Source organism: Empidonax traillii, unplaced genomic scaffold, assembly GCF_003031625.1.
Source record: "Empidonax traillii isolate 1590-97213 ecotype Southwest subspecies unplaced genomic scaffold, ASM303162v1 scaffold1668:size145401, whole genome shotgun sequence".
In the NCBI taxonomy this organism is placed as follows: domain Eukaryota; kingdom Metazoa; phylum Chordata; class Aves; order Passeriformes; family Tyrannidae; genus Empidonax; species Empidonax traillii.
The window spans coordinates 109,334-121,646 of NW_020956861.1; the positions used below are offsets into that span (position 1 = coordinate 109,334).

General features: G+C 48.4%; 1 protein-coding gene across 2 annotated transcripts in view; it reads left to right on the forward strand.

Annotated features, from left to right (window-relative positions):
- Positions 1–12,313, forward strand: part of GART (phosphoribosylglycinamide formyltransferase, phosphoribosylglycinamide synthetase, phosphoribosylaminoimidazole synthetase) — a 33,250-nt gene that overhangs the window by 6,217 nt on the left and 14,720 nt on the right. Inside the window, exons 3-14 of one of the 2 annotated variants that reach the window (XM_027908260.1) lie at positions 826–921; positions 1,449–1,623; positions 2,249–2,360; positions 3,589–3,657; positions 4,962–5,087; positions 5,625–5,712; positions 6,096–6,181; positions 6,799–6,967; positions 7,431–7,662; positions 10,361–10,455; positions 11,344–11,453; positions 12,027–12,225. In XM_027908260.1, coding sequence (XP_027764061.1) covers positions 826–921; positions 1,449–1,623; positions 2,249–2,360; positions 3,589–3,657; positions 4,962–5,087; positions 5,625–5,712; positions 6,096–6,181; positions 6,799–6,967; positions 7,431–7,662; positions 10,361–10,455; positions 11,344–11,453; positions 12,027–12,225 — 1,557 coding nt within the window. The remainder of the gene's footprint in view (positions 1–825; positions 922–1,448; positions 1,624–2,248; positions 2,361–3,588; positions 3,658–4,961; positions 5,088–5,624; positions 5,713–6,095; positions 6,182–6,798; positions 6,968–7,430; positions 7,663–10,360; positions 10,456–11,343; positions 11,454–12,026; positions 12,226–12,313) is intronic. The other variant, XM_027908261.1, reaches the window with a different exon arrangement.

Genomic DNA, 12,313 nt, shown 5'->3' on the forward strand with positions numbered 1-12,313 from the left:
GTGCTGTGGTGGCACTGGGTGATCCTGGAGGGCTCTGCCAGCCCTGATGACTGTGGGATTCTGTGCCCCCTTTGCCTGTGGTGCCCTGTTGTGTTGTCTCCTCCCAGCCCAACCAGCCAATCCCCACCAGGCTGTCCCTTCCTTGGCTCTCTGGGCTCATCCTCTCAGACCTTGGCTTTGTTTGTTTGAGATAAATCCGTGGAATTGCAGGCCCTTTGCGTAATGTTGTTATCAGGAGCCTTGTCATTATTGTCTTTGGGGCAGCCTCTCCTTCTGTTTGCACAGTTTGGGGCATTCCACGTGTTGTCACGTGGAATGTTTGTTTATGGAAAGGTAATGGCTGTAGCAACCTGAGCCCACCTACCCTTGTCCACAGTCACAGCATTGGCCCTTCTTAATTAAGTTCAGCTTAATGTAAACCCAAAAATGTTCTGATTCCCCTTGGTCTCAGTGAGTGCAGCAGTTTTTGGCTGCACTACAAAAAGAAGGAAAAAAAGAAAATAGATAAGTTGGAATTCCTCCATCAGCCACTCGTTTCATTCCCCACACCCTGCTGGCACAAATATCCTAAGATCACAGAATCATGGAATGGTTTGGGTTGGAAGGGACCTCAAAGCCCATCCAGTGCCCCCCCTGCCATGGGCAGGGACACCTTCCACCAGCCCAGGCTGCTCCAAGCCCCGTCCAACCTGGCCCTACATCTGTAAATCTTCGTGGTGACGCTGCAGATGGAGGGGACTGGCTGAAAAGAAGATTCTATTCTGGGCTGAGTCAGTGCTGACCGACACTCCTGATGGGATCTCCCCCCCTTTGTGTCTCCCCCAGCTGTTCCAGTCAGTGACCACGCTGCCCTTGCCCAGTTCTGCAGAGATCAAGACATCAGGCTGGTGGTGGTCGGTCCAGAGGTCCCTCTTGCTGCTGGTAAGAGAAACAAGCTGAAAATCACAGCCTGCAGCTTTTGGGAAGAAAGGGAAATTTTAGTCCTCTGTCATCACTCGGCACTGTCTGAGTGTCTCCAGTGGGAATGGAAACAGATCCTCTGGGACACTTTTCCTAAACTCAGGGTTGTGCTGAGGTGAAAATGAGTTTCTGAAGGATATTGTGTGAGCAATAAAAGCAGATTTGGTTTTCCTGTGGAGCTTTCATGTTTTGAAATAATCATCATTTGAGTCTTGGTGAAAACAAAAATACATGTAAAGGTGCTGGTGATGCTTCTGTTTAAACCTTTTACCTGTCCAATCACTGGCACCTTCCCAAAAGGCTGATGTTGGCTTGTGAGCTAAAAGATCCACTCAAGCAAAGGGGGGTTGTCACCTCTCACCACATCCTGGGAGCACTGCAGAGACACGTGGGACTCCTTAGCCCTGACATCCATCCCTGCCCCTGGGGGCTTGGCCTGCCTGCCACAAATCATCTGCTGCTCATAACGTGGCTTGTGTTGTTTTTAGGGGTCGTGGATGACCTGACAGCAGCTGGGATAAGGTGTTTTGGCCCCACAGCAAAGGCAGCTCAGCTGGAGTCCAGCAAGAGCTTTTCCAAGGCCTTCTTCGACCGTCATGGCATCCCAACTGCCAGGTGGAAAGCCTTCACTGACCCCAAGGCAGCCTGCAGCTTTATCAACAGGTACAGTTCTGGCCAGTTCAGGCATCCTTTTATTTGCTAGATATCCAAACCAGTCAAATGATTGCTGATGTATCAATACCTTTGTGATGGAACATCTGGGAAGGTTTTAGAGGATCACCCACGGCTGTCAAAGTGCAGCAAGTGAGAAAATGGTTCTTACCCACTGCTCCTAAGTGAATGTACAGCTCAGTGTTCAGTTTACAGGAGAATGTAGGACAGGTTTTCTTTGTTTTCGAACTCCTGCTGTGGAGACCCAGCGAGCAGCCTGAGAACCATCTGTTCTGGAGCTTGGCCTCTTCTCCAGGAGTATATTTGGAGCCTTTCCCAGCAACTGATGGTCTGCTCATCAGGGTACAACCCAGGTGACCCCAGATGATACAGGAGGGAATTACTGCATGGAAAGCAGGAATGAACACTCATGAAATTCAGTGGTGGGGCAAAGAAGCACAAACCCTTCTCAGGCAGAGCATGCCAGGAGGAGCCTGGTTTGATTTGGGTGTTACTCAATAAGGTTGCCGCGAAAACATAGAATTATTCTGATCTTTTGATCTCTCAACTCCTGGAATGCTCAGAGTGTCTTTGCCAAGACTGTTTAGTGTTGAGTGTGTGTGCTGTGCCTTTGCAGTGCGAGCTTCCCCGCTCTGGTGGTGAAAGCCAGTGGCCTGGCAGCTGGCAAAGGAGTCATCGTGGCCTCAACCAAGGCAGAGGCCTGCAAAGCTGTCACTGAGATCATGCAGGTGAGCAGGGCTGTCACACACTCACCTGGGAACACAAACCAGGCTGGGAACCCTCTCAGAGCCTCAAAGATCCTCCTTATTTCTGTGTGCCAGGAGCTTGGCTGTAAGACATCAAACCTTCTACCCAGTGCTGGGACAGCTGCGAAGCTCTGTTATGTTTATTGCTGGGGCATAGATCCTGTAGGCTCAAATAAAGCCATTCTTCATGAAAACCCACCCTGATCTCACTCATTTGTACATGCATTTCCTGTTTTTATTACACCATTTGAGGCTGCTGCAGCCAAGCAGGTCCCACAGTGCAGGAGCAGGAGCTGTGGGATCGAGGGAGGATCTTTACAAGCACCATCAGCTTTAGGACTCACCACACAGCACTGAAATGTGCAGTAAAATTCTAGTGGAATTATTCCAAGTGAAGTATACAGTGAGGTGGGATATTCCACAAATGGATTGGGAGCATCAAAATCAGAAGTGAGGCAAAATGATTTTACCTGACCAGTGAGGAACACAGAGCTGAGGCTGCCGGGTCGGGCCCTCAGCTGGTGCCAGCAGAAGAGCAATCTGAAATTCCTGGAGCTCTGCTGATCCACAGGAGAGGAGATCTGACAAACCTGGGTTTCAGCAGGGGTTTCAACGTGGGCTCTGCAGTCCCATTTTGGTTATTGGTTATTGGACAGTAAATGTCTTTATTGGACAGTAAATATCAACATGTGGTCCAGTGTCGTGTACAGGAATTTGTGTTTCAGGGAGTCTTACAGACCCCAAAATTACCTTGTCAGTGTGGGCTGGTTGTTCTTCATTTCTTGATTCCCCAGAACATGCAGTCAGTGTTCAGACATTGCACTGGGATATGAAAATCTCCCTCCCTTCCCATTTATTGTGTCAAACTGCACTTTCTTGCCAAGTGAAACTTCGGATTGGAGACTCGACAGTCGTTGCTGTTGGTCTCAGTGACATGGGGTGAAATTCAGCCTGTGGAATGGCTCAGGAGTCATAAATATCCCCTGCCATTTCAAAATGCCCAGTAAGAAAACCTGCACTTATTTAAGAATAAACAGAAAAGAGGAACGAGGAATTTCCCACTGCTGACACCCCCTGGGGGCAGAAGGGATTCAGAGTCTCAAACCTATGCTGAATTTTTTTGGCTGTGTTAAAAGTATTTATTTCTTGTTGCATTTTCGGTAGCTTAAAACAACTGAAAGAGAACTGAAGAGATTTTGTTTTCTTGTAGGATAAGAGCTTTGGCACTGCTGGGGAAACCGTTGTTGTTGAAGAGCTTCTTGAAGGAGAGGAGATTTCTGTAAGTGCATCTCACGGTAACACCTCAGTTCCACCTGCTCTGAACCACTTGGGACACACTAGAGGAGCAACTCCACCTGCAAAGGGGAGAAATTTGTTATTTAATAAATAAAAAAAATTACTGTTTCGGTTAAAACCAGTTACCTGTTATAAATAAAGTGGTATTAATTAGAGACAGCTGTGCTTAGAACCCAACTCCCCGTGGTCTGTTAAAATAAATCACATTAAATAAGAATAACTCAAACAGCTGTTGCCACATGGAAAAAAAAGCAATCCTTAATTTGACAGTGTTGGTTTACTCAGCAGAGGCAGAGAGAACTTTTCCTTCATTTTAAGCTGATTCAGCTCCTTCATTTAAAAACTAGAACCTGGAATACCTAGCAGACTTACTTAACACAGCACAATAAAACAAAATCCACTTTAAGGTTGGGTTTTTTGTGTACTGACTGAAAGCAGTGAAGAAAATGCACTGCTTTCCTTGCCCAGCAAGATAACTCACCTCCCACAAATTACTTATTTTTTAATATATCTTAATATTTTAGCTTTTTTTTTATTATTAGCAGAATCCTTGCTTGATTTATCATTTTTATAATGAGCTTTATGAAATAGCTTTCAGTGCTGTTCACTGAACAACCTTACCCAGCTCCAGTGAGCAACATCAGCCAGTTGCAGAAGCTGCCAGCAGGCCTGTAATTATGAAGGTGTTGAGGATAAAAGCAACTGTTGTGTGAATAATTTATAAATAATTCACAAGCAAGCAGCTTTCTCAGTGAGGAGAAGGAAACAAACCTTGGAAGCAATGAAATGCCTTCCTTCCGGGGCAGGGAGGGGAGGGAAGAAGGAATTTCCACTGGGCTGTATTTTAATTTTTCATTTTTTGTTTAAACTTTTGAGTGTTTGCTTTCAGCGCAGCTGCTGGGGAGCTGTTTTTACAGGTGTTGGTAAAGTGCTTCCTGGGGGAAGGATGTACCAAACCAGGGCAGGGCAGCTCTTTGGGACCCCATGGTTTGCTGTGTGAGGGAGGCAAGGTCGCTGCTCCTCAGTGTCCCTCTGCAGCCCTGTAGATCATCAGCTGCACTGTCTGCCTTCAGCTGCACCCCCAGGCTGCAATTCCAACCATCCCGTGTTTCCCAGTGCCTGTGTTTCACCTGCACCCCCAGGCTGCAATTCCAACCATTCCATCTTTCCCAGTGCCTGTGTTTCACCTGCACCCCCAGGCTGCAATTCCAACCGTTCCATCTTTTCCAGTGCCTGTGTTTCACCTGCACCCCCAGGCTGCAATTCCAACCATCCCATCTTTTCCAGTGCCTGTGTTTCACCGACGGCGTCACCGTCGCTCCGATGCCTCCGGCCCAGGACCACAAGAGGCTGATGGATGGGGATGAGGGGCCCAACACCGGAGGGATGGGAGCTTATTGCCCAGCTCCTCAGGTAAAAATGGGATGGCAGGGAAGGGAACAATGGATGGATGAGCAGATGTTCCACTGCAGCTGCACTGAGAGCATGGGGAATGTTTAGTTCCAGCAGGATGAACAGGGGGAATGGGCTCCTGTGGATGGAAAGAGCTGCCTGAAACAGCCAAGGCCAAGTAAAATCCATTACTTGTTAAATTTCCCTGAAGAGGAGGATATTTCTCCTGAGTTCCTTTGAATTTTAAGGGTGGAAGTGCTGTTCCTGCAGCCTGGCTTGTCAGTGTTCTGAAGTGCTGATCGTTAGCACCAAGTGCTTGAAAGCCCCACTTTTACTGTGTGCCACACAAAGCTGATGATGAATTTCTGCTGTGCCTTAAGGCAGTTTGGTGTCTGGTTGACAAGGAACTTCTATCTGCAAAAACAGAGGGAGAAGAATTATTAGTTTTCCATTGGATGAAATGGAGTGAGCAGGGGACCATCCAAGTGCTCTGTGTTAAAAACGCGAAATCGTGCCCTCCCTTTTCACAAACCTTGTTTTCTGATCCTGTTTTCTTAGATTTCCAAAGATTTGCTGCAGCAAGTCAGAGACACTGTGCTTCAGAAGACTGTTGATGGCATGAGGAAAGAAGGGGTCCCCTATTCGGGTAGGTACAGAAGTTTGGGATTTTGAATCATAAGGAGAAAGACCTTTTATCTTGCTTTTTCCTCTTTGTAGGCCTAACTCAGCCTGGAAGTTAAGGGAGATAGCTTTGATTTGTTTGGCAGCTGGGTTTGGTGGCAGTGGCTCGATTCAGAGTCCGTGGAAATCAGGAGGTGTCATTTCATTGATGGGGGATGACTGTCAAGCGAGGGAGACCAGCAAGGAACAGCAAAATTGTAACCACAGCTGTTTCTGCCTGATTTATTGTTACGTTGCTCCAGTTCAGTGAGCTCAGGGGACTTCCTTCTAAACCCTGCTATCAACAGACTCAAAACAAATGAGCTGGGCAGTTGCTGAGGGAGTTTTTTATATCATTTTCTGTCCTAGGTGTGCTTTATGCTGGGTTAATGCTCACCAAAGATGGGCCTAAAATTCTGGAGTTTAACTGCAGATTTGGTGACCCAGAGTGTCAGGTGAGTTGTTTTGGGGGTAGATACAGTTTGGCATTAGGGGAGAAAAATCTGTGACCTTCTACCAATGTTGTTAACCAGCTTTGGGGTGAATAATTACCTAATTGCACTAAGACTTAAAATATTTAAATATTTTATTAATTAAATTAATTAAAATATCCAGGACAGAAAATCTGTTCGGAAATTGGTCCATTCCAGAGAAGATTTCAGCAGGCTGGACTCAAATCTGGCCTTCACAGGGGCCAGCTTGTGTGGAATTCAGCACTTCCCTATCTTTTCTGGGATGGAGTTGGATTTTTTTTAAATTTATTAAAGAAGCCAACACTTCTTTTCCCCACTCCCACTTCAAAAGCAGAAAAAACTCTCTGAATTTCTCTTCTCCAGAACAAATAGAGTTCTGTGTCCTGTACCTTTTCCCCTCCAGATGTAACAATTCTTTTGTTTTCCCCAGAGGAATTACCTCCAGGGGAGGGTATTTTTAATATTTTTAATGCCCAGATCATGCACAGTATGTGTGAAATATTTGATGTTATTCTTACAGCTGAATTAGTGTCTCCTGAAGGGCCAGGGAAGAGAACAGAGCAGTGCTGGGTCTGACCTGCTGCTCTGTGTGTTTGCAGGTGATTCTGCCCCTGCTGAAGAGTGATCTGTACGAGGTGATGCAGGCAGTGGTCGACAAAAGGCTCTCCAGCTCCCTGCCAGTGTGGCTGGAGGACAGTGCGGCTGTGACCGTGGTCATGGCCAGCCAGGGCTATCCGGGGACATATCCCAAGGGCTTGGAAATAACAGGTAAGTGCAGCAGGAGGAACCCCAGGAGGCTCATTCCTCTGCTGTTCTCTCTTTTCTGGATGGAGGGAATCCCTAGATGAGACTCGCAGCAGCTGTGGTCATGGGGCAGCAAGGAGCAGCTGCACCCCTGTGGGTTTGTTGTGTTTTCCATTTCCACCTTTATTCAACACTGGCACAGTGTCATTTAATATCTGCTGCAGTCAGGGGGTTCTGGTCACTGATCCTCACGCTGATGCTGGTGTTTGTGGTCTGTGTGGCACTGGGGCACAAAACCCAGCTGGAATTATTGGACGAGGTGTGCCGGGCGATTCCCCTTCCCTGAGCACGCAGATGGACTCGTCTGCTCCGAGGGTGGTTTTCCAAATGTGTTCCCGTTTCCCAGAGTGTGCTGTCTGGATATGTGTTCCCTGAGCATGTCCTAACTGACCACTTTCTGTGCCTCTCTCCTGTGCCCCCCTGGCAGGGCTGGCCAAGGCCAGGCAGCTGGGGCTGCAGGTGTTCCACGCGGGCACGGCGCTGCGGGACGGCCGCGTGGTGACCAGCGGGGGCCGCGTGCTGACCGTCACCGCGCTGGGCCCCGACCTGCCCGCCGCCCTGCGCCAGGCCAACAGCGGCGTGGCCACCATCCACTTCCAGGGCGCCATTTACAGGAAGGACATCGGCTCCAGGGCCATAGCGTTCCTCAGGCAATCCAGGTAGATGCTCCAAACGCTCCCAGTGCAAACGGCACCCCCTGCTCCGCGTTCGTGACCCGTGGGGATGGCCCGTGCTGCTCTTGACAAGCCTTAACCACTGTCCTTGTACTCAACCTCAGCGAGACTACCTGGGGAGGAACAGGCTTTTGCAGGACTCTCTTCCATGTTCTTATTCCCAAATACCAGTTAAACTAATCAGTTAAACTGCACAGGAATCATCTGTGCTGCTCCTGGCTGTTAGAGCCGCTTTGGGCAAGGTGAACTTCTGGTTCTTGGGCCTGAAATCACAGCTTTTGCTCTGGATTGGTGTTGTCCAGAAGTCTGATGTCAATATTAGTATCAGGAAATGCAGCCACAGCCCCAGGAGACAGGGTGGGATTGCTGGGGTGTCCTGGTCAGGGCCAGGGGTTGGACTGGATGATCCTCGTGGGTCCCTTCCCACTGGGGATGTTCCAGGATTCTAAATATGAACAAAGTTTGAGCTGATCTGTTGGTTCATTTTTGGGTTTTTAGAAAGGATTAAAGTTATCTTGAAACCTCCCCCTTGCTGGGATACACATTTTACTGGAATATCTGGCCAGCAACATGATAGGATTTATCCTTCCTTTTCATCCTTATTCCTTTAATTTTCCCAGTGTTCAGTTTGAACAGTCTGGAGGTCAGGTGGGTGTGGGGTTTTTGTTTGCAGCAGAGAGTCCTGTTGTCTCTCCCATGTCTCTGAAAGCCTCTTGCAGGCTTTTAGACTCCTTTTTCCCTGGTGTGAAGCAGCTCTGCCTGTCCCCAGTTAGCTCCAAACTCCCCTTTGGCTAATGGGTCATTCTGTGTCCTGGGAGCACATCAGTGACTTCCACTGGTGCTGACAGTGGGTCCTGTGAGGAGTCTGTAAAATGGTGGTCAATAAAGGTCCTGAATGAACAAGGTGTTTACTCTTCTTTCTCTCCCAAGTGCTCGGCATGCCTTGGGAAATGGCTGTGGCCCCGTGGAGTGGGGATTCGTGTTTGTAGGAGGGAGTAATGAGGTCGGTGTGTGAGGCAAGAGGAGCTTTCAACGAGCAGTTCCTGCAGCACCGAGTTCAGGGGCCACAGCCAGCAAGGTTCCTGCCTGGAATGCCTGGCTGGGAGGATCCCTGGCTTGTCAGGGAGCCTCCTGGGAGCTCTCTGAACGTTCCAGTGCCCTGCACTCTGCCCCAGGACCTGCTCCTGCACTGGCACAACAGTCGGGAACGTGTCAATCCCACTGTCCCAGACTGGTTTGGCTTGGAAGGGACCTTAGGGATCATCCAGTGCCACCCCTGCCATGGGCAGGGACACCTCCCACCGGATCAGGTTGCTCCAAGCCCTGTCCCATTGGATTCTGCTGCCCACAGAGAAGGAAGGGGAAAGGTTGGCCTGGAAAGTTGGGGCCTTACCAGGAGGATTCAGTCCCAAGGCATTTCACTTCAGGAAAATAGCCAGAACAGTTACTTAGTGTTTCAGAAGATCTAAATAATTAGAGATTCATTTAAAGGATCAAAGGAGGTTAAAAAAATATTTTAAAAAATTAAAATGCTTTTAAAAATGAGGTGAAAATCTGGTGAGTGTTTATCAGGACAGGGCCTGACTTTGCTCCCTGGTTGTTGCAGGCCGGTGTTCCCTCAGGTCTCACTCACAGCTGCTTGGGATAATTGTTTTCCTCTTGCCAGCTTCTGACAGGGCTGTGCTGGCAGTGCAGGCACCTTGCTGTTTCCTGGTAGCACCACTCTTGGGCCAGTTGTTCTGGGATTTTAGTCTGCCTTGGTCAGTGCCAGATATTCCAGCAATGATCTTCACGGGAGAAACAGTGTCCTAGACACTAAAAAGAATTCCCACATCTTAAAATTAGATTTAATAGTCAGAGTACAAAAATATTTGCTCCGTTTTATCCAATTTTAGGCTTTTGTGTCTGTCTCTTATTGGTTTTCAATATTTAGTGAATTCTCAGCCTGGTTCCTGTGATGGCTTTTGGGGATTAACTGTATTTTTTTGCTCAGTTAAGTTGATTTTAAGTGAGTTTCAGTTGTTTGGTTGTATTGTCCTTGTTAATCAAGAACTGCGTTTCACCCTTAGAATTTAAGTCTGAATCCCATCAGTAGGAGAGAGGAAGTTGGGCTGGACCTAAAATAGGGATGCAGCTGGTTCCTGCCACTGCCAGCATGGGAACAGCAGCTGCTCAGCTGGAGTGAGATGTGTTTGGTGGGAGTTAAAGGTCACTCAGATCTCTGTCTCCAGAATGAAAAGGTCCTGCTGGAAATAGGAGTGGTGCCTCATGTCCCCAGTGGGTTGTGGGGACACAGGGGACACAAACGCTTCTTCATACGTAAACCCCACCTGGAGCTTTCCTAAAATCCACCGTGGAACTTGGGTCTTTTGAACTGAATTTAAAATACACTGTTTAGTAGGAAGTCCATTTAGGTGAAAAGGGCTGGTTGTGTGGTGGGATTCCAGGGGAGAAGGAGAGGCCACCCTTGAGCTGTAAAACTCAGGACTGTCGAGGTTATTGCTTTATTTCTGTCTGGTTTGCCCCAAAGGGCTGATCCCCGTGGTGACGGGGAGAAGGGAACCGTGTTTGGACACAGATGGTTGTGATTCCCCAATCCAGTCCTGTTTGGACACAGATGGTTGTGATTCCCCAATCAATCAATCAATCAATCACTCCCATAACCTCTTTTCCCTATTTCCAGAGGCCTGACCTACAAGAACAGTGGGGTGGACATTGCAGCAGGGAACACTTTAGTTCAGAAAATCAAGCCCTTGGCTGCAGCCACGTCCAGGTCAGGTAAGACAGGACCTCCTGCTCGTGTGCCATAGAATGGGGGTGGTCATTTGGTCTTGATCTCAGCCTCCTGTTTGTGTGTCCTGGGTGTTCCCAGATGACCCAACAAATATGGGTGGGAATCAAATGCCTGGGATTTCCTCCAGGCAGATGGATTTTCATCCCCAAATGGCTCTAAACTACATCTCCTGGATGCCAGGGGTGTTAGAGAGCACAGGACAAATGCCAGCAAAAATCCCCCCATTTCCTGCTGGGTTTGATTACATGGGTTGTTATTTCTTGCAAAGTGAACTGTGTGATTTTGGGGGATGAATGTGTAGAAAGGTTACAATTCCTGAGACAGATGTGGAAGACACGTCTCTTGCTTGGTTAAAACAGCATCAATTTGTCCCTTTTTTTTTTTTTTTTTTGCTCTAGCAAGTCCTTGTAATTCTTTGGATAGATATAAATTATAAAAAATATATATTAAAAAGCCCTTTTACTTCAGAGTGGCTGAGAACCTCCTGATAAAGTCAGATATACACAGAGAGAAAAACAGAGATCCACACCAGATCCATACCAGTACGACCAGTAACAGTCTGTTGCTGTTCCTCCTCTGCTTTTCAGAAGAACACTCAGAGCAAGGGTGAATCATGTCAGTCACAGTAATCAGTGACTGTTCCATCACCAGGTCTAGGATTTTTAGGCTTAAGGTAATGATGAGTTAGAGACAAAGCCAACCCAAGCAGATTAGGAGCTCCTGTGCCCCTGGGAAGAGGCTGCAAATGCCACAGAAAAGTTTCCTGGTGACAGAGCAAAGTTGTGTTGGCAACTCTTGGAGAGAATTTGTGTTGGAGATGCTGGAGAAGCCCCTGGAAGTACAACTGAGCTGTTTCCTCCTGTTTCTGCCAGGCTGCAATGCAGAACTCGGGGGCTTTGCTGGGCTCTTTGACCTGAAAGCAGCCGGTTACAGAGATCCCATCTTGGTGTCTGGAACTGATGGGGTTGGCACAAAACTCAAGGTAAGGGGAAAAGCCACGTAAAGGAAGGAAAAATAGCACAGAAGGGAAAATGTTTGAACAGAAATTATCAGTTGTTTGGCAAAAATAGCTATTTGTCTTTCTAAAAAAGGGGATGAAAGGTGAAATTGCCCTTCTTCAGGCAAAAGAACTGAACACACATTTCACTTCTGGCCTGTAAATAGCCAGAAGTTGACATGATGCCTGAGGAGTGGGGTTTAAATATTAATTATGCAATCAGGAGCTCTGTTTCATGAAGACAGAATCTCCACCCTCCAAAAATCACTCACGGGGAAAACCATTTACCCCACGTTCCTGGTGTGTTTGGGCCATGGCAAGGAAACCCCTTGCAGCTCAGTCCCCTCCTAAGTGTGTGTTGGACGAGCCAGGGAGACAGGGAGAACCCCTGGGGAGAGGGAGGAGGTGATGAGGGATGGTGACAGATGGGGCTGCCCCTCAAACAGCCCCTGGAGGGCGGGAGGGACGTGGGGCCGTTGGTGCTCTTGGCCCAGCCCCGCCTCCCACCCGTGTCCCAGGTCCCCAGGCCACCCCAGAGGTTGTGTGTGTGTCTTGCAGATCGCACAGGAGTGTCACAAACACGACACCATCGGGCAGGACCTGGTGGCCATGTGTGTCAACGACATCCTGGCCCAGGGAGCCGAGCCCCTCTTCTTCCTCGACTACTTCGCCTGCGGCAAACTGGACGTGGACGTGGCTCGAGGGGTCATCGCAGGGATTGCTGATGCCTGCAAGAAGGCTGGCTGTGCTCTGCTGGGTAGGGACAGCCTCCTCTGGAGGGGGTGCAAGAGATGATGCAGGAGCTTTATACCTGGGTTTAGTGTGGTGGTTTTCCTGCTCTACTG